Below are 21,680 nucleotides of genomic sequence, written 5' to 3' on the forward strand. Positions count from 1 at the left end.
TTGCATTTCTAGATCATGGCACATGACATTTTGTGATTATTCAAAATGGACAAAATGCTTGCCTTATTTTTTTTAAGTTGTGTTTCATTCTGCTATATCTGGCTATCATTATCATGTCACTTAACAGAAATGTGCAGGGCATTTGTGAGTTATGTAAATATGAAGAAATAGGATTATAACCTTGACAATTTTTTAAAGATCTGTAATTATTTGCGCATGTGCATGTGCTTGAAGAAAAATTCAACTCAGTTATATATTTTTTTATAATCCTTCAAAAAAAGGCATCACATTTAAAGATTTTATGACTCTGTTAAAATAGAGTTGCATTTTAGTGTGTGCATATGTAAGCATCGTCTAATGCAATTGTTGGGAAATGCACACATCCTCGAATGCCAAGTATATTTAGCTAACCATCTGAAGGCCCATGAAACATTTCTGAAATAGAAATGCTTGCTTCAGCAGTAAAGAACATTCCTGACTTGAAATTCAAGTAGACCCAACAATGTCCTTCTTGATTATCATGAGGCAGTTCAAGAGGAAATCTTCTGCAGGCAATGAATAGTGTCTTTTATAGCTTGGATTCTGAACAAAGTTAATTATATAATAAATACTTCATCCCTCTTTTTGGCTGCCTTTCATTTTACACATAGGTTGTTGTTAATGACTCAGAATTGAATATACAATTATTATTATCATTATTATTATTAAATATTATCAACTCATATTATCTTGATAATCCCACCTAATCACATACACTTGCTTATAAAACTACTTGCCTTAAGAGTAGGTCTATAGCTATGGATGGTTTGTTCATATAAAGAAGAATATTTTATAGATCTGTGTGAGAAGACTGAGACTTATTCCTATTAATTATATTAACGTGGAACCATTACACTATTTTATCTCACATTGTATTTATTTTACTTTATTTTTAATCTAGTAATTTGTAAACCTATAATACATTGATAATCAATGACAAAACAACATCAACTGAGGCTTTGTAAGGACCCTACAATACCCACTGAACCATCAGAAAATTAAAATATATTTGGTAGGTCTTTAGTGTTATGGATTATTTTGCCCTATTTTTTTTTATTTTGTTGTCTATATGTGATATATGCAATATTTCAAAATGTAAATTACAGAGATAAGATGGTATAAAGGTTTAAAAAAACACTAATCAGAAAATCAGGAATCAGGAAACTTAAGTTCCAGCTCTGTGAGTAGGTAGCTAATTGTGATAGAAAGTCATGCTAACACTCTGGGCCTCAGTTTCCTCATTTATAAAGTAAGTGGGTAGACTAGATAATTGGACCTTTTAATAATGCTCTATAATCTGAGAACCTAAAACACCACCTAATAGTTCTATTGCTATATTATTTCTGCCTCCAGTATGTGTATGTTTTTTTTTTTTAATATGACTCCAGGTTGCCCTTCATTCATCCACCCCACAAAAAAAGAAAAGAAAAGAAAAAGCAAATGAACACTCTTAGATCTCCCTCTACCCTGTACACTTGTTACATGTGTAAGGCTTTTTAGTTATTAGTGTTAGAACAGTCCGGGAATTACTTATATAGAAGATACTTAAAATAAAATGCTGGGGCGCCTGGGTGGCGCAGTCGGTTAAGCGTCTGACTTCAGCCAGGTCACGATCTCGCGGTCCGTGAGTTCGAGCCCCGCGTCAGGCTCTGGGCTGATGGCTCAGAGCCTGGAGCCTGTTTCCGATTCTGTGTCTCCCTCTCTCTCTGCCCGTCCCCCGTTCATGCTCTGTCTCTCTCTGTCCCAAAAATAAATAAACGTTGAAAAATAAAATAAAATAAAATGTTAACCTGACTCTATGGAAAAGCATTTCAAGATGAATGAGGAGTATTTACTATGTACCATGGAAAAAAAGAAAATATGGATTAGGAGTTTGTAAAGATCTCAGGCACTATCTAGACAAAACTAATATCCTTAAATAGAAATAGTCTAACCTAAATAGATACTATAGACCAAGGAAATCTTTTCCATTCCCACCTGAAGATGTTCATGTATGAAGGCCATGGAATAGATGAGACTAAAACACAGGCCTTAGCTTTTCAAGCTTTTCCTGTAGATCCAAGATTGCTCTCTGTGGTCTGTGCTTTGTTAGTCTTCTCTTTTTGTATCAAATTTACATATTTCCAAGATGTAATCAAAGAAAGAAATACAGATCAGGATATTTTGAGATGCTATGGAGAGATATGCTGCCATGCCCAACCACACTGGACAATTGATTGTCCAATTGTTTCTGCCTTCTGGCCTTTGAGTAGATCCTTCCATATACCTGAAACACCTTTCCTCTGTCTCCCCAGCCTCTCCTCTTGGCCTGACTGACTCTAAAACATCCTTTAGTAGTAAAATAAGATGCCCACCTAAACAAAAAGCTTTTCTGGGTGCCTCCTTTTTGCTCTATTCTCTCTACCAGTTCAGGCTGCCCTAGGGTTCTATTGTCTATGCTGTTAAAGCACTTTCCACTTATCTAATGTTACAGAACCTACCACATTACTAGATTTTCCTATTTTCTTGTCTTTCTTGCCACCTCTAAACTAGAGGTCAAGGATGCTGTCATTTCCTCACACTTAGCCCTTATGCCTAGTAAAGTGCATGGCACAGAGGAATATTGAGTAATCAAATTTATACAAATCAATGGCATTAAACAAATTCCAAACTCAATCCCCTCCACTTATTTACTCCATCATGCAATATCACCTTCATCTTGACTGGCAAGAGCTTTAATAAAATCCTCAGCCTATAATTTAAATTTATAAGCTTCCAAAGCCTTCAAACTTAGATACTTGCACCAAATATGTACCAGGGTGTGTGGTGAGTCTGACATTTCTGTGGAAGAGGGAGTGAATCACACACTAGCTATGCATTTGTTCATCAGATTATTTAACATTTTAATATAAAAAACTGATAATTCACTAAGTAGTTCTCTTCCATCCAAAGAAACAGATTATCCTATGATGATTCACTAAATATCTCCTTGATTAAAAACAAGGAAGTTAGAAACATATATACATAGGATTTTTAAGACCCACAACACTAGGTAAATCATTTTAAAATTAAGAATAAAAAAAAACAGTATTTTTGATATCATTTTCATTATTCACCTTGTATGTGTGTGTTTGTAAAATTTAAATGTGGGTTTTGTATTTTTGAAAGGAGATAGACTGGATTATCTCTAAGCTAGATACTTTAGCAACTTGGGTATATATTTCATTGACATTCAGGTAGACTCAGTTCTCTATTTTGCATTTGAGAACTCATTAAAAACTCTGAAATTTGCCTCACTGTTGAGATTGTTCAGATTAATTCTTTTCAGGTAATAGTTATGCTCTCTGCATAAAGAACATAGTTATCTAAACAATCTACATATTATCACATGAGCATGAGTTAGATGTGTTCACAGACAGGAGCACCTCTTTGACTGGGAAAATATCTGTCATGTCAATGGCTGGTAATAAAATACTTTCAAGATTAGCCCAGTGATATATATGGGTCATGCTCTGTAGATTTATAATGATGAGTATTACTTTTCCCCAAACTGAAAATGTATTTGATCTTTTATTGGAGAAAAGATTTATAATAACCTTACTCGTCAAAAGGAGTTTGAAGAAATCATTTTTGCCACTTTATTACCTCATAGTGTATTCTACCATTGTGCACATTTTTCTGCAGTTCAGTGGATTTGCAGATACCCTATTAAAGAAATAACACACCTCTTAAGACTTTGTTTTAGATGAACACATTTCTTACATGGAATTATGTTGTATTTCCATTAAGTACATTAGTAGTTTCCTCATGGCATGTTTTATAAAAGTCAGATTATATCTCTATCATCACTTTCTGGGATATAATTAATTGTGGCAATATTTTGTACCTTGGTGGATATAAGCGAATGTGACATTAACATGTGCACAAAATGCTTTATTTAGCTACATACCCTCATATCCTCCATTCAACTCATAATTAGAGTCCTTTAAATGTTTTGATACACTGTCATTTCCTAATGTGTGTCAGTTAATGTGCCCTGCTTATGAGCAGTTTTTCTTAAATCTTCGTTGTCATAGTTACTCTTGTTACCATTGGCCAACTAACATTGAGCCTTTCTTTTTCTTTTTTTGCTGCATTAAAATGGAGCAGTAAACCTGACAGGTGAGGAATAGAGAACAAACCGCATTTAATGCTCAGTAAGACACTGGTAGCCATTGGAAGTATTGAAGGGGTGAGGGTGGAGGTTGGATATAAAAGGTGTCACCTGGCAGGTGGAAGATGGACAAAGCCTAGATATATAAAATATTAAAATATTGGTACTGAAATAATTCTGAGGGAAATAAATTAGTTTGTCTATATAAATATAAATAACAAATTATCTTTATGTAAAGCCAAATTTAGAAGGTAATGAAACCAGTCTGCATTTTGTATGAGCATTTGTATGTGTTAATGTGTCTACAGAAAAGAGATGTGAGGTGTTCCATTAAGACATTTGTTTTGTTTTGTTTGTTTTTACTTAAGATTGGCTTTTAAGTTTGATCTGAGGTCACCTCCCAATACAAGAGCACTAATGGCATTTTAATATCCTGTAAATATTGACGGCCATGCATTTGTGAAAATTCTGACATCATTCCAAATTATTTCCATGCTTTCCAGACTCAAATAATAACAGCAGCAGCAGCAATGGTAGTAGTAGTAGGAATAATAATAATAAAAGCACTAGCTATCTGTGTGATTATTGAAGGACTGGTCCAATCAAACCTACTTTTCTAACATATCTATATGTATATCTATCTTCATATCTATATTGACAGGTAGAAACTTCTGATGAAACTTAAACTAAGAAAAGGATCTCAGTGCTCATCTCAGTTGTCTAGTCCTCCCAGTTCTATATTCCAGTAGTTCCCAATGAGTGTTACCTGGACCAGCAGCAGAAGCATTAGCTTCACCTGGAAACTTGAGAGAAATACAAATTCTTAGACTACCTACCCCAGACCTAGTGAATCGGAAACTCTAGGTGTGAGTGCAACAGTCTATAGTTTAGTAATCCCTTCCAGGGGATTCAGATGCATGCTAAAGTTTGAGAACCATGGCTGTATTATTTTCTCAAAATTACTTAACACTGGTCAGTAAGCTACATTACACTTCTACTCATAGGTAACTTAATACTTCTGTAGGGTATCTTTTTTTTTAATTATTTTTAATATCACTGGTTTTCATTAATCCACCCAAAAACACATGCAAAATACGTTTTGTTTTTCAGCCAAAGTAGGGATTTCAGATAGATGCATCGTTCTTCCAAAAGCCTTTGCCCATATATCCGAATATCTTTGTTCTAAGTAAGTAGATTCATATCTCATCCTTAGACCAAGGTGAGATTAAGTGAAGATAAAAAACCCCTTAGACCACAAAGTAGCATCTTTGTTATATGTGGTTCCCATCCCAAACCACCACATATTTTCATGATTCTGTTTCCACCATATCTGAAATGTCAAGTGATCTTGCATTTCCTTTTCACCCATATACCTCCTGCATGTAGTACATATTTCTCTCTGCAGAAAATAAGCTTATAACAGGACTTTATAATCTTAACAGAAAAAATAAAATAGCAAGGCAAAATTCAAATATGCTTGTAGTCACTATTCTTCACTTTTTTCTAGTTGAAAATGAAAATGTGAATAATGAGACTTCTGAAAACCTGTCAGGAAAAATATGACCACAGACGTTCCTGTTGGGCCTGATTTAGACCCTCATATACTAGTTAATCCTTTATGGCAGTAAATTCTATTTTTAAAGCTACTTATCATTGTTACCAATGATGACCAAACTCTTCATCTTGCAAACATTTCTTAGAAATCCTTTCTGTTAGAAAACAACCATTTTAACACATTTGTGTTTAAAAATAATGTGATGAAAGTGTGGGCAGCCAGTACCCACGTTGTGATCACCAGAACTAAACTAAGCAAAAAAGAAATTTAAATAGCTGGTTTTCTGAGATGGCTACAGGATTTTTGAGTCTGAGATCATGGAAGTAATTTATTTGAACAGATAAAGTCAGGGAAAAGTTAGTTATTAAATGTCAGGACCCCCCCCCCAACTTTGTCACAACTATACATGGCAGTTTTAGTCCCAAGCTTTGGGTTTTCTGAGATTCATCTGGGCAACAAGATGTGACATTCACCTTTCCTGGCACCAGAGAAACAGACTAAATTTCTTTAGAGAGTATTCTCTTCTGTCCCTTTGTCTCAGTGTCACTCAGCTTGGCCTCACTGAAAAGATAAGGAGCATGTTCCACAGTACCTACAAGAGTGACCCAGTTTCCTTGCCCAGGTATTTCTACATCTGGCCCCATAATCCCGCAAGAAAGACAGTGGGGCCACTTTGAGAAAGGATAAAAATTCAGGTTTTAATCATTATGTCTGGCACATCAGTAAAGAGATGCATCTGTGCCAGCTCATTTGGAACAAAAGAAGTTTAAGGAGGGCCTCTGGGTCCCTTGAATTGAGAAGGCCAAGTGTATGATTGTTACACATGGGACTGACTGACTAGCAGTCCATGGCATTTCATGAGCCCATTTAGCTTCTATACCTTTGGTGGTAAAATGAATCTCTATGAGTCACATAGCCACAGCCTAATCATAGTGGCATTTTCCATTCTGAAACTGGTCACCATGTCCTTCTTTCACATGGTCTTTTGAGCCACTCTTTCTCTTTCTTCTCACATCTTTCTTGTCAGCCCTCAGCTCTGCTTTTACTTTGCTTCTCATTTTCCACTCCATACAACTGGAACCGCCAGTACTTTTGGCACACCTGACATTCAGTGCTCACCTCTGATTCGTGGCATAGCTTGGCAATGCATTCTGTCCTTAGGCTATACCTGACACCTTCAGGTAGAAACAGGAAATCCTGAGACAGGTTAATCCAAGGTTCTGAGAGAGCAAGGTGTCTAACAGGACTCACCCAAGAAAATTCATTCCATTAACACAGTTTTGCCAAAGGCATTGCACTTGAGCAAATCAAGTGTGCTTTCCTTTTGCATCAATCTTCCCTTCATCCCCTGGTTAGTTTTATTTTATACAGATGAGCAGAGATGGAAAGAAAGGCTATTTAACAGGAGCCCTCTGGCTTACCATGGAACGACCTGGGTGGCACTCAATGGGATCCCATTGCCACAGCAACACTAATGAGCTGTGAGACAGTCATATCAGAAAGACAAGGGAGTGTTCCTGAGCACCACTGTGCCCCTTTCCCCAAAAAAGAATGTCTTTGTTTTAAACAGGGGTGGACACAAGGATTACGACTGTAGCCTGGAGATTGCTGGAGTCAGTATTTGAATAAATACAGAATAAAGCACTGCTTGAAAAGGTCTCCATTTCTTGAGGTTTTAATCTAATTTAACCTTAAAGAAAATACTTAGGCAGCACTCTGCATTTTGGAAGGTTTGAAAAAAATGAATAAGAAATCTTATGAAGAAAAACCTGATGTTCCTTGCATAGACATTTGTTGCTATTACATTATCACACCCTAAACAAAGTTATTTAATAAAACTAGTAGATAGTAATTAAAACAAAGATGAAATGCATTGTGTGAAGAATTACTTATAACAAGGCATTATTAATGGTTCACATATGCCATGAATGATCATTGGAAGAGTGAGACTACCCAGTAGGTGAAATTACTTTTTCTCTGATCTTTCTGTGATTGACTTTCATTAATGAAATATTAATCACAGCTTAACATCATAAGCAGCCAACACTATTTTTCTTTCTTTTAATTTGAAAGAGAAAGGGGATGTTGGTCTTGTGTAGTGCTAATTCTCCTTCTAGGTGCTAGCTTGGAATCTTAGAACACACTTACTGCATCTGTCTGTCATATGGGAAAATTCAGTGCAGACCCACTTTGTAGCCATCAGGATTCAAGCATATCTCTCCAACACCCCCTTAATGCCTAATGGCAGAGGCAGTGAAGAATTCAATTCTAGAGCTGAAGGGGGACTTTGAGATCATTCACTTAAGCAAATATTTTAGACTTGAGGAAATGGTCTAGGCCAAGAGAGGTAAAGCAACCTGAACAGGGTCACAAAACTGACTTGACAGATGGTTGTAAAACAGAAAGTTGGGAGCTTTTTAAATGTTTCAATTGCTTTTTATTGTATTCTTACATTTTTAAAAAAATTTTTCTCCCTACAGGAAGAGGGCAGAGTCTGACTCTAGAAAGAGCAGCATACCCAACAGTAAGGAGGTCCCTTCACACCATCCAACAGACCCAGTAGAACTGAGGCGCCTTAATTTTCAAACACCAGGTAAGAAGTAGGGCTCATCTTGTCCATAAGATAGTATTTACTGAAAGCATTTTGGCCGACTGATAACTGCTTTCAGAGATGAATGTCACTTTATTTAGAACAGTTTTGTTTATCCTGCTTTTTAATTTTAATATTATTGAGATTCACCAAACAGAAGTCTGGAAAGGAAATAAAGTTTGTTTTGCAAATCTGAGGTGGAATAGACAAGAGAAAACAAGTAATTCATCTTCAAATTTTGGAAACATTATAGTCTTATAAGAATATCTACCATTGTGGGGGATTAAGAGTTTATTATTTTTAATGATACCTATCTGTCAAGAATTCAGTTTCTCATCTTATAAAAGTGAATGGATGGATCGATGGATGGATGTCACATCATTCATTCTATTGGGAAATAACAAATTTATTCCATATTTTCCTATTGATTTGTGTCTATATGAAGAAAGTGAAGAAAGGAGGATGGTGAGAGGGAAAGAAACAAAGTGAGATAAAAATTAGTTTCTTTTAAAATATTACCTATACTAAATGTCACTGGCCAAGTTGAGTTTCTTACTGGGGAGATACATAAAGTAACTGAGGATAAGAATACTTGTTTCTAAATATTAAATGCTTAAGAGGAAACCTATCTTTACTACTGAGGGGCATTTTGTACAATACTATTAATTCAAGACTAGCTCTATTTTGCTTTCTTTAAAATAAATTTTATTTATCTCAAATGAATGGAAAATAATAAATGATAAAGAGATCTAAAACTGAGTGGCACAGTCATAATGCCCAAGGACAATTAAGAAAATAAAGAGTTGATCTAAGAAGTGTGATTAAAATTTGGTTGTGTTATCATTCCCCAAGTTGTTGGCAAATGTTGTGTCACATGGACATGTTAACTCACAGTAGTATATACCTCAAATTTATCAAACTACACACTGCAGTGACTTACTCTGAATTGAAAATGTAGTCTATTATATTTGACATGCTTTCTTTTTTACCTGTGGATGTATCATGGTAACTAGTAACAAGTTGAAAGAAGTGTCTGGCATTTTCAAAGTGGCTATACAAACCATCATCATAAATGTGGGTTGTGTGTAAAATGCTATTTCAAATGAGGTTAGACTTTTTAAAAATCAGTTTTTACAAAGCAAAGATCTACCTCAATCAGCATAAAAGGCAGTAGAAAATGTTCATATAGCCAAAAATCTCCTGTGTGTATTTTCTAACGGCTGATAAATGTATACTATGCACATGTAATGTTGATTGAATAAACTCATAGAGTCCTTTGGGTCATTGTAATCCCTTAGATGCTCCCTGTTGAGTCTCTGTCTAGGTGTCCCATTAAGGCATCTTGATATTGAGTTTCTTGTAGTAAACCTTCTCGGTTCACTTTTTGAAATAGTAGTGTACTGACTTCTTTAGGCTGTTGGCAACTTCTTGATAATGGGCCCAGGAATTCATGTACTTTTCAATTTGATTAAACCAGGGTATAGAGGACCTAAAAGCCACAAAGATGATGCACTACATGATTCCTTTGCAAGAGCAGCATGTTGTGGAAATGGAGAAAATGATTGTTACTTAATACCTTGCTGCTCAGCCCTGCCCCCATCTCCTCTGGCTTTTATGGAAAGTATGATTTGTATTGGAATCAACCTTGGTCTTCAGGCAGAGATAGAAGCATAGTATAGGAAGAATGAAAAGGCAAAGATAGCTCCAAAAGAAAAAAAGAAAAAAGAAAAACAATAGGAGTGCTATCCTTCATCTACTCTGGCACTAACAGAATATTCCAGGCATAAATAGGAAGTAGGAAGGACGCCTGGGTGGCTCAGTCAGTCAAGCATCCGACTTCAGCTCAGGGCATGGTCTTACAGTTCGTGGGTTCAAGTCCCACACCGGGCTCTGTGCTGACAGCTCAGAGCCTGGAGCCTGCTTCAGATGCTGTGCCTCCCTCTCTCTTTTCCCCTCCCCTGCTTTCACTTTGTCTCTTTCTCAAAAATAAGCATTAAAAGTTAAAAAAAAAAAAAGGAAGTATGAATGAGAACTGTGTAGACAGGATTATTAGCAGAGTACAGGCAACTACAAACAAGGAAATAGAAATGCCTTCAACCGAGAGACCTCCATCTGGAAGTACTTCTCACTTTTACAGGTAATTTTGCAAATATGGTCAAATCCAAAAAAAGTCTGTAAAGAATATAATCTCCCCAGTATATATGTGAATATTAGATCCATTTATGGAAAGAATCTATTAAATTTCATATAAGTCCTTGGAAAGGAGAATGAATGTTACATTTGAAGGGACATTGGTTAGCTCACCAATAGCTTTACAAAATCACAGTGGGGACCTGAGTTTATAAGAGGTATCATTTAACTGAGGTTAGACTTATTACATCAAATGGGTAATGGAATAAAGTGGGCAAGATGAATAAAGAGGGAGAGGAGATTTAGTAGAGGAAGAGAATAAAGCAGGAGAAGTTGTCCTAAGGTCCTAGCACTTCTGCTCAGGAAGAAGCTCTGTGTTGTGCCTTTTAGCTCAGGTAAGCAATCTGCATGAGCTTGGCTTGTTGAATCAGTGTATTTCCCTCCCACGCTCTCTGATATGGCCTGCTGTCCTGAAAATTTCACCAGTCAAGGAAAAAAAAAAAAACTAGACCCAGCTGTCAATGTGGAATTCATAGAAATGTGACCATTTGTTTCAATCAGTAGAGATTCTAAGCAATGGCTACAAATTGTCTAATTACTTGCCAAGGGGATTAGAGCAGAAGGCAGGGTTGTTAACGAAACCTTTCTGTGCTTTTTCCTTGCCTCTTGTTCACAAATAACCAAAGGCTTTCCTGGATGATGCAATAAAATGACCCTATAGTAGGGGTTACACAGCAAATGATATGACGCTCCTTACGTTTTGGATTTTAAACCATTTCACTGTCTGAAATGTGCTTTTATATACATCATACCTTTGGAAATATAATCATTTATCCACAAACATAAAATTTGACAATACTTATTAATGGTATTCCTAAGTAGAGGATTAGCCATCCAGATTTTAACTTCGAACAAATGACTTTCAATGAAATAAAAAACCTGTGATTTATATAATGAGGCCCTAGCACTGAACTTGTTCATGAAAGCAAATTTACTTCCACTTCTGATGGATCTGTTGAGGAAGATAAAATACCAAACAAACATTTCAATTTGAAATTCAGTAGGTATTTCAGAAGGTAAAGGAAGCACATCAGTCAGTTCACTAATTCTATGAATTCTCCTTTCTTTTCAAAAAATTCTTGGGGATGAGAAAACTATTTACTTTTAAGTTTTTATTCTTGTTGAAGAGACTGGATATAAGGAGGCAGACATTTTCCCTCAATTCTACCCAATACTCCAAAGGTATTGAAAATACATTATAAATTTCATATAAATACAGAATTCTGAACATGTAAGTACTTCAAAGAAATATACCTTGAACCTCAGTACCACAAACATCCCTATCTCTGGGTCAGGAAAAGAAATGTCAGAATTCTGTCCACTGTGTCTCCACTAAGGCACAAAGTAAAGGCAGAGAAAACTGTTGTATTCAGTATAAACATCTTTGCAAGGTTGTGGGATGTGGGGAAAAAACATGGTTTTAGTTCACTTTCCAAATTTCAGATGACAATATAATTGCTGTATTAGTGAAACACTATATATCCAAGCATTTGAACAGGGTGAGGAAGACTCACATCTTCCTGACTGAGAGCAGGTACCTCTGCTCATAGGTATTTTCCATGTATGTGTTTATTAGCCAGAATACTGTGTGTTAAAGTTCAGGTGGCAGTATACAATAAGTTGTATTTAAAACCTGAACTACCCAATCTATTAAAATAATGTATAAGTCATCAGTTATTGGTGTACTGGCTCAGGCAGAACAAGTATGAAACATGTATTTCAAATACAATGTTTGTATCACCCGTAGCCTTCAAAATTAGAGTACCAATGGGTAAGAAGGTATCACTTAGCTAAGGTTAGACTTATCATCTGAAATGGAAAATTGGATAAAATGAGTAAAGGAGAGAGGAGATGTTGTAGAAGAATATGCTAAAGTTACTAACTGCTAACCAAGTTTTACAAGTCTTTAAGGTCTGTAGAGGAAGGGGAAAATACTCAAAGATGATTTTAAAAGAATGCTGTATTAAACCTCATAAATCTTTGTGGATGGCAGAAGCTGGGTATGCATCAAGATGGATTCATGTTAAACAACATGTCATCAAGATGGAGTTACATGTTAAACAAAATTGAACTGAACTGTGCCCAGTCAGCCTAGGTTGGGAGGAAAAGTTCCCTTTTTTTCTCCAAAATTTCCCAAGTCGTCTTATTACCCTTACTTCTCAATAATTCTTTTTCTTGATTACAAAAGCAGCACATGTTTATTGGGGAAATTAAAATAGAAAATAAGCTTGCTAACAATTTTGTAGATAGGTTGTAGCTACACAGGTGTGCATTATAGCAAATATTTTTTATGTTTCAAAATTTTCATAAATTGGAAAAGGTGAAAAAAGTGCTTTTAGAAAAGAAAACCTACTCTATGTCCCCATGCTTCTAAGTTTTCTTTTCTTTTTTTTTTTTTCTTTTTTGGACATATTTAAAATATAAGTAAAAGATTTCCTATAACTACTCCAAATTTGCCCTTTAGAAATAGCCACCATAAGTATCCTTCTAGACTTTTTTACACGTATGTACAGTTCTTTAATTGATAAAAATTGTATAGCAGGTATATAGACAGATAGAAAGGTGCAAATACATAAAATTGTCTGGTTTAAAATTTAACTGTAGGGGCGCCGGGGTGGCTAAGTCGGTTAAGCGTCCGACTTCAGCTCAGGTCACGATCTCGCGGTCCGTGAGTTCGAGCCCCGCGTCAGGCTCTGGGCTGATGGCTCAGAGCCTGGAATCTGTTTCCGATTCTGTGTCTCCCTCTCTCTCTGCCCCTCCCCCGTTCATGCTCTGTCTCTCTCTGTCTCAAAAATAAATAAACGTTAAAAAAATTAAAAATAAAATAAAAATAAAATTTAACTGTATAAACATAAACCTTTTCCCAAGTTAGTGTGTTAGATTTTATCTCCTTAACAGCCAATGGTATTGATGTTATTCTGTTCTACAGATGACACAAAATGTAGTGGCTCATTCCTTATTAATGGGAGCTATTTTCCATGTTTTACTCTTGCAAATGATACTGCAGTGAGCAGTACTGAGCCCGCATCTTTTCACCTCTTTGTTGCTACCTCCAAATGTTAGACACCTGGAAATGGCGATTACAGGGTCCTAGGGTAGGCACATTTACTATTTTCCTAGAGACTGCCAATTACAGAGTTTTCTGAAATATTGTAAAAAAGCCTTTACTTGCAGTGTAGCAGCCCCTCTGAGCCACAGCCTGCAGCATTGAACAGAATGATGAAAATAAATATAATATCATCCCAAGATGGTGATGACTAAGAAAACCAAAGAAGCTACTGATATGTGTTCATATATCTACTTTTTCCTCAACAAAGCAAATTTAGAATTTCAGCATCTCAGAGAAATAAGCCTTCTTTCCAGTACAAAAAAAAAAAAAAAAAGTTGTATGAGATCACATAGCTAATGGTCTCATATTGTATACCAGCCACCACCTTTCCCTGTGCCTGTAAAATTCTTCCTCCCTGTGCCCTTTCATTGATTTGTCAGTTTCCATCAGAAATTTTCTTCATTTTTTCCTGCGAATTTCATTCTTCCAGTATCTGTACTCCTTCTCACATGCCTCTCTCTGCAAACCCCCCACACAAAAAATAAATAAATAAACTTCAAACAACAACAAAAACTTCCAGAATGTGTACTTGCACCTTTTAAGAAAAGAAATTTAAAAATTGATGATCAGATGTACAACGTAAGAGCCTCATTTTCATTCTGAGGATGACCTTAATATGTTTTTCCCTAAAGCATACATGGATGGTAGGTGATTGATGGGCTGTGAAAAACAAAACCAAACTGGTAAAAAGTTACCGTATCAGAAATAGCAGTATCAGCAGCAGAAATGTCTGCACAGCAGCTGAATGGGCTGTAAAAGCTTCTGAGGCATCTCTTCTGATCCATTAGTGCTATTAATTGGATCAATGCTAACAAGATCCATTTTTATACATATATTTATCTTCATATTTTGTACCATAAGAAACTTACATATATGACCTTGCTTAAGAACACCATGTGTGTTCTTTGTATGTTATACCTCAAAAACTATGGTTCATTGAATAGAAATAGTACATTTTTGATATAAAGAAATACAGTTTGTTCAAATTCTCCATTTTGAGAAACCTATGTAAAAATGAATTTTATTTATGCTCTCCACTGCTTACCTGAAAAAGCACTCTTGGAACACCTTTCCCTTAATGATGATCCTAGTCATGGATTAAGTCAAATTCTCATTATTGTCCTGCCACATAGCAATTATATCTTATAAATCAGTGTTCTCTTTTGCCTTTAATTCATTATTCATTTGTGAGACAAATTGTAAACATAGAGTATTTGTATATCATTCAGAGTACTCTAAAAAGTACATAAATTATGTTAAAATCTGACCATTATTTTACAAACTAATTTTCTCCCTGTGACTGTTAACTTAGTGAACTACATTTTTGACACAGATGCATCACTGATTTGATGAACAAATTATTTTCTCCCTGTTCCATGACCACAAATTGTTCTCCACACTTCACAGTTTTTTGGAAAGGAAAACCATGAAGAGAGTAGTATTGAATCATCACACATATATCCTAACATAAAAAAAAAAATCATCTAAAAGATGTTCACCATTATTAGTGACCTCAAAATCATTACTTAGCAAAATAATTATACAGTGGCTATTGGTATTAAATGCAAGATTTTAAAAAATTTAAAAATAAGGCAAGTATTTGGTAACATCTCTCTCTAGATAAAGTTATTTGAAGATATTATTGATTAGATTACTTAGCAAAATAAAACAACTTTTAGAAGGCAAAAGCATTGTAAATTGAGCTTTTGAAGAAATCTGCCAAATACTACTACAGTTTTTTAACACTTTTTAAAATGTATTTATTTATTTTGAGAGAGAGACAGAGAGAAAGAGCACAAGCAAGGGAAGAACAGAGAGGGAGAGACAGAATCCCAGAGTCACATGGTTAGCACAGAGCTCCATGTGGGACTCAAACTCATGACCATGAGATCATGACCTAAGCTGGAGTCAAGAGTCAGACGTTTAACTGACTGAGCCACCCAGGGGCCCCTACAGTTTTAACATTTTGAATGTATACCATTAGTATATTTTTAGTTCCGGTTCTCATGGAAACCCACATTTTGACAAGAGGTGACTGGAAAATACAGGTGTGTGTAGGAGTGCCTTTTACCTCTTCCCCACCATGGGGCATATCTTTAAATGAAGCTATTATTGACACATTTTCTATAAACTGAGGATGCTTGAGATCTCTGTGTCAGGACATAAATAGCCCAAACATTCTCACAGACCTATATTTATGTACATGGCACCACTCCTTCAGGATGTTAAGTGGTCTAAGAGACAGTATGGCATAATGAAAAATGTCCTAAATGAGAAGTGACAAGGTCTAGGATCAAATCTCCACGTAGCCTTAGTTTTACTAATAGTGATGACCTTGATGAAGTCATTTTCCTAACTGATAAAATTAATATGGAAAGGAAGAAGAAATAAATGAACTCCCAAGGGGTGACCCATGCAGGAAGTATACGTTGTCACACCCCACCATACACACCTGATGTCTAGCCCATGGTCTTGTGGATACAAGCATGATGTTACTCTCAACCTACTTGGATTTTAATTTACATGAGAAAGGAACATTTTGCTGTTTTAAAACAGAGGTCACAATTTAGTTAGCCAAATGTGGCCTGCAGAGGTCCTGTCTTTGACTCCCACTGGGTTTCAGCAAAATTTTGAGGCAACAATGAAAACATATCATAATCTGTGTTTGCAGTTGCTACTAAAAACCTGAAAAGTCTTACCTCATGGCTCTGCAATTCTCCCTGGAAGATATCGACTAGAGCTGAATAGTTTGACCCTTGTACAAGTTCTCCACAATCTACACCAGCCCTAAACATGACCCTGACATTGAGACTGAATGTCAGTTGCCATTCATCTCATGCATATTTTTATTTTGCATATAATAGAAAAATATTCTTTTCTAGAGCCTCCTTTGAAAGTAAGGAAATGAAAGACAGTCATAGAAGGCTGCTTGCTGCAAGGAAATGAGTATGAGTGCATTTGTTTGTGAAGGTGTTTGCTATGCCCTACCTTGTCATCTTCAGTCATTTACCTTACCAATCTGTCCCCTTCAGCCCCTGAAGACTTTGCGCCCTGCTTGAGAAGATTGTAACTGCCATTCCAGAATTAATACAGTAGTAAGATGCCAAAACCACTTAAGATTTTATTTACTAGATGGACTAATGCATGAAGTCATTTATCTTTTCTGGACTTCAGAGTCTTCTTGTGTAAAATGAAAATGCTGGGCTTAAGTGATCTCTAAAGTGCCTCTCAGCTTAAAATGCCATGGTTTTAAAGTTCCAGTTCTTATAAGGAAGCCCTCATGACATTACTATCACAAATATGTATCCTATAAAAATTAGCCATCATGGCTTTTCCTCCAACCTAAGGCAAATTTCAGTGACTACATCCATTTTTCATGCTGACAGAGTATATTGTGGATATCATGGCTCCAAAATGAGAACACTGTTCAGTTTCAATGTGTGCCTTTAAAGTGCACTTATGTTGTGCATTTGTAGCTTTGAACTGATAAGGTCATGACCCTGGCAAGTCCTTATCAGCTGTGAGCTGCAATTCAAGTTCTTTGCTACTAATAATAGCTAAAGTATTAAAGCGTGCTCAATAGAGAATCAGAGCAAACTCAAGGTATTACTGAAAAAAAGCATATTGCATTCTTGTAAACTCCAATAAAATTTTTGAGTGGGAAAAAAATGAATACATGGAGTTACAGCACCCCCCCCCCCCACCACCAACAAGATAATTTCCATTGGACTGGGAGCCATGGCTTGAGAGCTTTAAAAAGATCAACACCTGGTTCACACCCGCAGAGATTCTGACTTAATTGGTCTGGTGTGTAGCCTGGAAAAAAGGAATTTTAAAGCATCTCAAATGATGCTAATGTAAAAATTCTTTTCTAATAAAATATTGGTTTGTAGACTGTGAGAAATACCCATGTTGCCCAAACAAAAGATTAAAAGATACTATAGTGAGGTCAACATCACAGTTTTCTTGGTGTCTGCTTATCTATTCAGACTCTAACATGCTTGATTATATCATGTTAAATTGTTTCCATGATGGACAATGGAAAAGTTTGGGAGGGAATCAAGATCCTTGGTGATTCTTTCCTGGTATGAGCTGGAGTTTCATGTTAGAGGAATTTCATCCTTGATTTATTACGTAGCATAATTTTTATGATGCTGTTTATTTGTTTCAAATACATGACATAGCATCATACTTTTTGGTTAACTAAAGAAAATGGTATTGAATTTAAATAATTCAAAAAGTAGACAATTCAATTGCATGCATTTTCTGTTTTGTAAAAGTAAATGTTCCTTAGATCTCAAAGAGAAGTTACAATAACTTTTAGAACCTTTGCCTGTGAACTGTGTAGAAGAGACCCTTCTCTGTTCCATATGTTTAGAAATCCTATCTATATGAGGTACAAGTGGTAGTTATAAAGAAGGAAGTGACGGGGCACCTGGGTGGCGCAGTCGGTTAAGCGTCCGACTTCAGCCAGGTCACGATCTCGTGGTCCGGGAGTTCGAGCCCCGCGTCAGGCTCTTCTGGGCTGATGGCTCAGAGCCTGGAGCCTGCTTCTGATTCTGTGTCTCCCTCTCTCTCTGCCCCTCCCCCGTTCATGCTCTGTTTCTCTCTGTCCCAAAAATAAATAAACGTTGAAGAAGGAAGTGACTCCAGAATTTACCTAGCTCTGCGGTTTTATTTTACAGATAAAAAAAAAATGAAGTTCTTGATAATGAGTGATTTGTCCCTATTAGGAGATGGCAAAACCAGAAAGAGAACTCCTACCCATATTCTAGTCTAGGATGTCTTCTCCTATACCATCAGAGTCCTACACATTCTCCTCCCCTTCCTGTGAAACATCCATTCTGGCGTTTTTACTTGTCAAGAATTTTGGTGCAATATAATACATACTTATGTGTCTTAAATGATAGTTCGTGAATGCTAAGGTATCTGTATATTATATATACGTCCTGATTTAGAAGGTGATGAGTCAGTACAGGCTTACTTGCATTTCTGTATAACCAGCTTCCAAAGTAAATATGTTGATCACATCTTTGGTTGATTATTATGGTCTTCTACTGCTGTTATACTAATACTTTTCCCATCTCCAACTGGCTTTACTTTTTGCAGCTTTGAGCAGTAATTCAGTCCCCTACGCCTCCCTGATTGGCTCTGTGTCCTCCCTCTCTAGCCAAACCACCACTCAGTCCATATATGATAATAACTCTCTCCCACGATTCGCTCGAAAAGGTCTAAACATCTTTGTCTCTTTATTTTCTCTGTTGAAGCACTGTAATGGATGTCCACATCATTCCATTTCCATTTCCAGATAAGCCTAGAGTCTCTTGTGCCTTTGCATTTCCATTCTTGTCATTGGGGGTGCCTCATCTGGATAAGATCACTTTAATTATTAGACCACTGTCACGCATCTCCTCCCTCTACAAAATGTAAATTAGTTCAATTCTACCATCTATTTGGAAAAGTTCCAGAAATGGCCTCCAACATTTTGATCCAAATACACAATTATATCAGCAACAAATAATTTCTACTTCTAAGCCAACTCATTTTTATTGGATCTTCCACCAAGATTTTAGTTGACTGGAAGCCATAAATGCTAAAACACCACCTATCATAGCACTGTGCAAAAATGATGAAATTGTCTAGAAGAAGCAAAATAGTTTTTTACTTACCAGAAGTATTGATAATTTGGCATTTGAGATACAGGAACTTACTGGGTGGCTTTCAGTAATGGCACAATTCCTAAACTGCCCATAAAGTAATCACATGTCATGTTGACTTAATGGTCACCATTCCATAGCCTAACACCTTCCAGAGAGTCTCAGGACAGCAGAATGTCAACATGGCCTCCAGTTTGAGCTCCTCCCCATTCCTTTTCAGTTTCAGAGGCTTCCCTGGGGGCATGCTAGTTCAAGTTTTTCTAGCCAGCTGGAATTTGTATCCATAAGACATGAGTCAGCGATGCTCTCTCATGGTACTTATAAAAAATTCATCACAAAGAAATAAAATGTAAATCACATGAAAAGCGAGAAAACATTGGAAAGACCCAGGAATCACCAAATTAGTGATAGATTATTTTTAACGGAATCTGTGAAACTAATCTCACTTCAGCTGGCAGACGGAACTAAGACGTGCCGCCCCTGTCACTGCTTTCTTTCTTTTTCCATCCTCTTTCACTCCTTGTCCTTTGACCATTTGCTCACTCTCTTGCATTCATTTCCCATTCATGGACAAAGATGTTTACACCTGAAGTAGATTGTAGGTTTGCTGGGAGTTGAAACTTGGGGACCTGGGGCAAATACCATAAAGCTGTTAGTGTGTGGCCATTTATAAATGTCCAGGTGAAGGCCACGGCCCCAACCTCTACAATCTGCTACTAGTGGAAACATTTTTGAAACTCAGTTTGGTGTCTGATTTTGTCATCAGTGATTATCGTCTATGAACTGTGGTGCATGCCATTCTTTGTGCCCATGTTTGCATGTGAATGTCAATCACCTTCAGGTATGTGAACTATTAAAGCGATCTTAATCAAGTCACAATGTATAGTGAATCCTGTAAAAACATGTAGTGTTTTTATCAGTCCTTTACAAAAGTATATCAGACTATCCATTTCATTTTTTTTAACAAATCCGTTCTATTTTATTTTATTTACATCATCATTTCCTTTGCAGGTTCAGATGATTCCGGTTACCCTGGTAACCTTCATTCTTCAAGTTAGTTTTCCTTGATTATGCATAAGTCACTTTATGTTTCCTATCAAGCTACTACTCTTTCCCTTTTAGGCCTTTCTCAGTGTCTGTTTTCTTAGTTCACTTTACACCATTTAATTCCACACGATTTCCATTTCATACAGTGCAGGAGAAGGAGTTTGAAATGACATAACAGTCATTACTCAAAGCAGAAGTTGACATCAAGCCTGACTGTCAGTTTTCTCCGCTAGCTAACTGCATTAATTCATAGCACAATAACGCTTTCTTTTATACTAGGAGTGTTAGTTTGGGGATCATGCTTGGTGACTTTTCATTTGGCTACAAAATTCATCCTTCCAGAGCATGTCCTGCTTTGAGTAACCAAACTATCTGCCTGCTTCCTCACATTAAACATCTTTACTACTCACATGTCTTCAGGCCATTTCTAACTATAGTATTCTCTATATTTTGGAATAGTTAGCATCGTTTTCATTTGTTTTCAAATGTGTTTCTTCTTTCCTTTTAATAGGTATGGCTAGCCATCCTCCAATTCCTATCTTGGAACTTGCAGATCACATTGAAAGGTTGAAAGCAAATGACAACTTGAAGTTTTCCCAGGAATATGAGGTATTTCAGTGTGTTTATACTTGACAGTAATTTCAAGAATTGCCCCCCTCTTCTTTTTGACCATATTCTTAAAAAAATAACTTCATCAGTGCTTTTTCTTTTAAATATGACTCCAAATAGGATATAAAAGTTGATAACAAATAGGCGACTGAAAAGTGTCTGTACAATCAATATAGTAGTTGCCCTTTTAAAAGGTGTTTATATTCGGTGTTAATGAGGTTGATTTTTCTTTTCTGGTTTTAAGTTCATATACTATATTGTATTGATAAGCTTCCTCGTATATCAGATAGGTGCCAAATATATTGATTCATGGCCAGAGGCCTCCCTGAAAAAGCATGATGACAGGGAGTAAGTTGATATTTTTCCATACACTTAGTTTTCCATGGCCTGAAAACTCTTTAATTATGTCCATGTTCATGTCCATGTCCATGTGTGTGTACATGATTTTACCCTTCAGCCTTAAAATAATGCTAGAGTTAATATTAAGATAGCCATATGTTCCTGGAATATTGCCTATTTTTGAAACAATGGTGAACTGAATAGTATCTTAAAATTTCAGAATCCTTATAGATTCTGTGTGCATGCTTGATGAAAGGGAATGAAAAGTCTTTGTATATTTGTGTGTATTTGGATATTGTGGTATTTATCAAGCAGAAAGTTTTAAAATTGAATTTTCTGATATTCCCCAGCAACAGGGACTCATACTGAAACCAACTCATGAATTGATAACTGAACCATCATTATTCTTTTAG

At 36.2% G+C, this 21,680-nt stretch overlaps 1 protein-coding gene across 13 annotated transcripts in view; it reads left to right on the top strand.

Annotated features, from left to right (window-relative positions):
• The window catches only part of PTPRD (protein tyrosine phosphatase receptor type D), a 534,534-nt gene that overhangs the window by 393,096 nt on the left and 119,758 nt on the right, over nt 1–21,680 (top strand). For 7 of the 13 annotated variants that reach the window (XM_047830548.1, XM_047830550.1, XM_047830549.1 and 4 more), the window contains 2 exons: nt 8,207–8,319; nt 20,831–20,928. In XM_047830548.1, coding sequence (XP_047686504.1) covers nt 8,207–8,319; nt 20,831–20,928 — 211 coding nt within the window. Of the gene's footprint in view, nt 1–8,206; nt 8,320–20,283; nt 20,326–20,830; nt 20,929–21,680 lie in introns of all 13 variants that reach the window. The other 6 variants (XM_047830543.1, XM_047830545.1, XM_047830544.1 and 3 more) reach the window with 1 other exon arrangement.

The sequence above is a fragment of the Prionailurus viverrinus genome, chromosome D4 (genome assembly GCF_022837055.1).
Source record: "Prionailurus viverrinus isolate Anna chromosome D4, UM_Priviv_1.0, whole genome shotgun sequence".
Classification (NCBI taxonomy): Eukaryota; Metazoa; Chordata; class Mammalia; order Carnivora; family Felidae; genus Prionailurus; species Prionailurus viverrinus.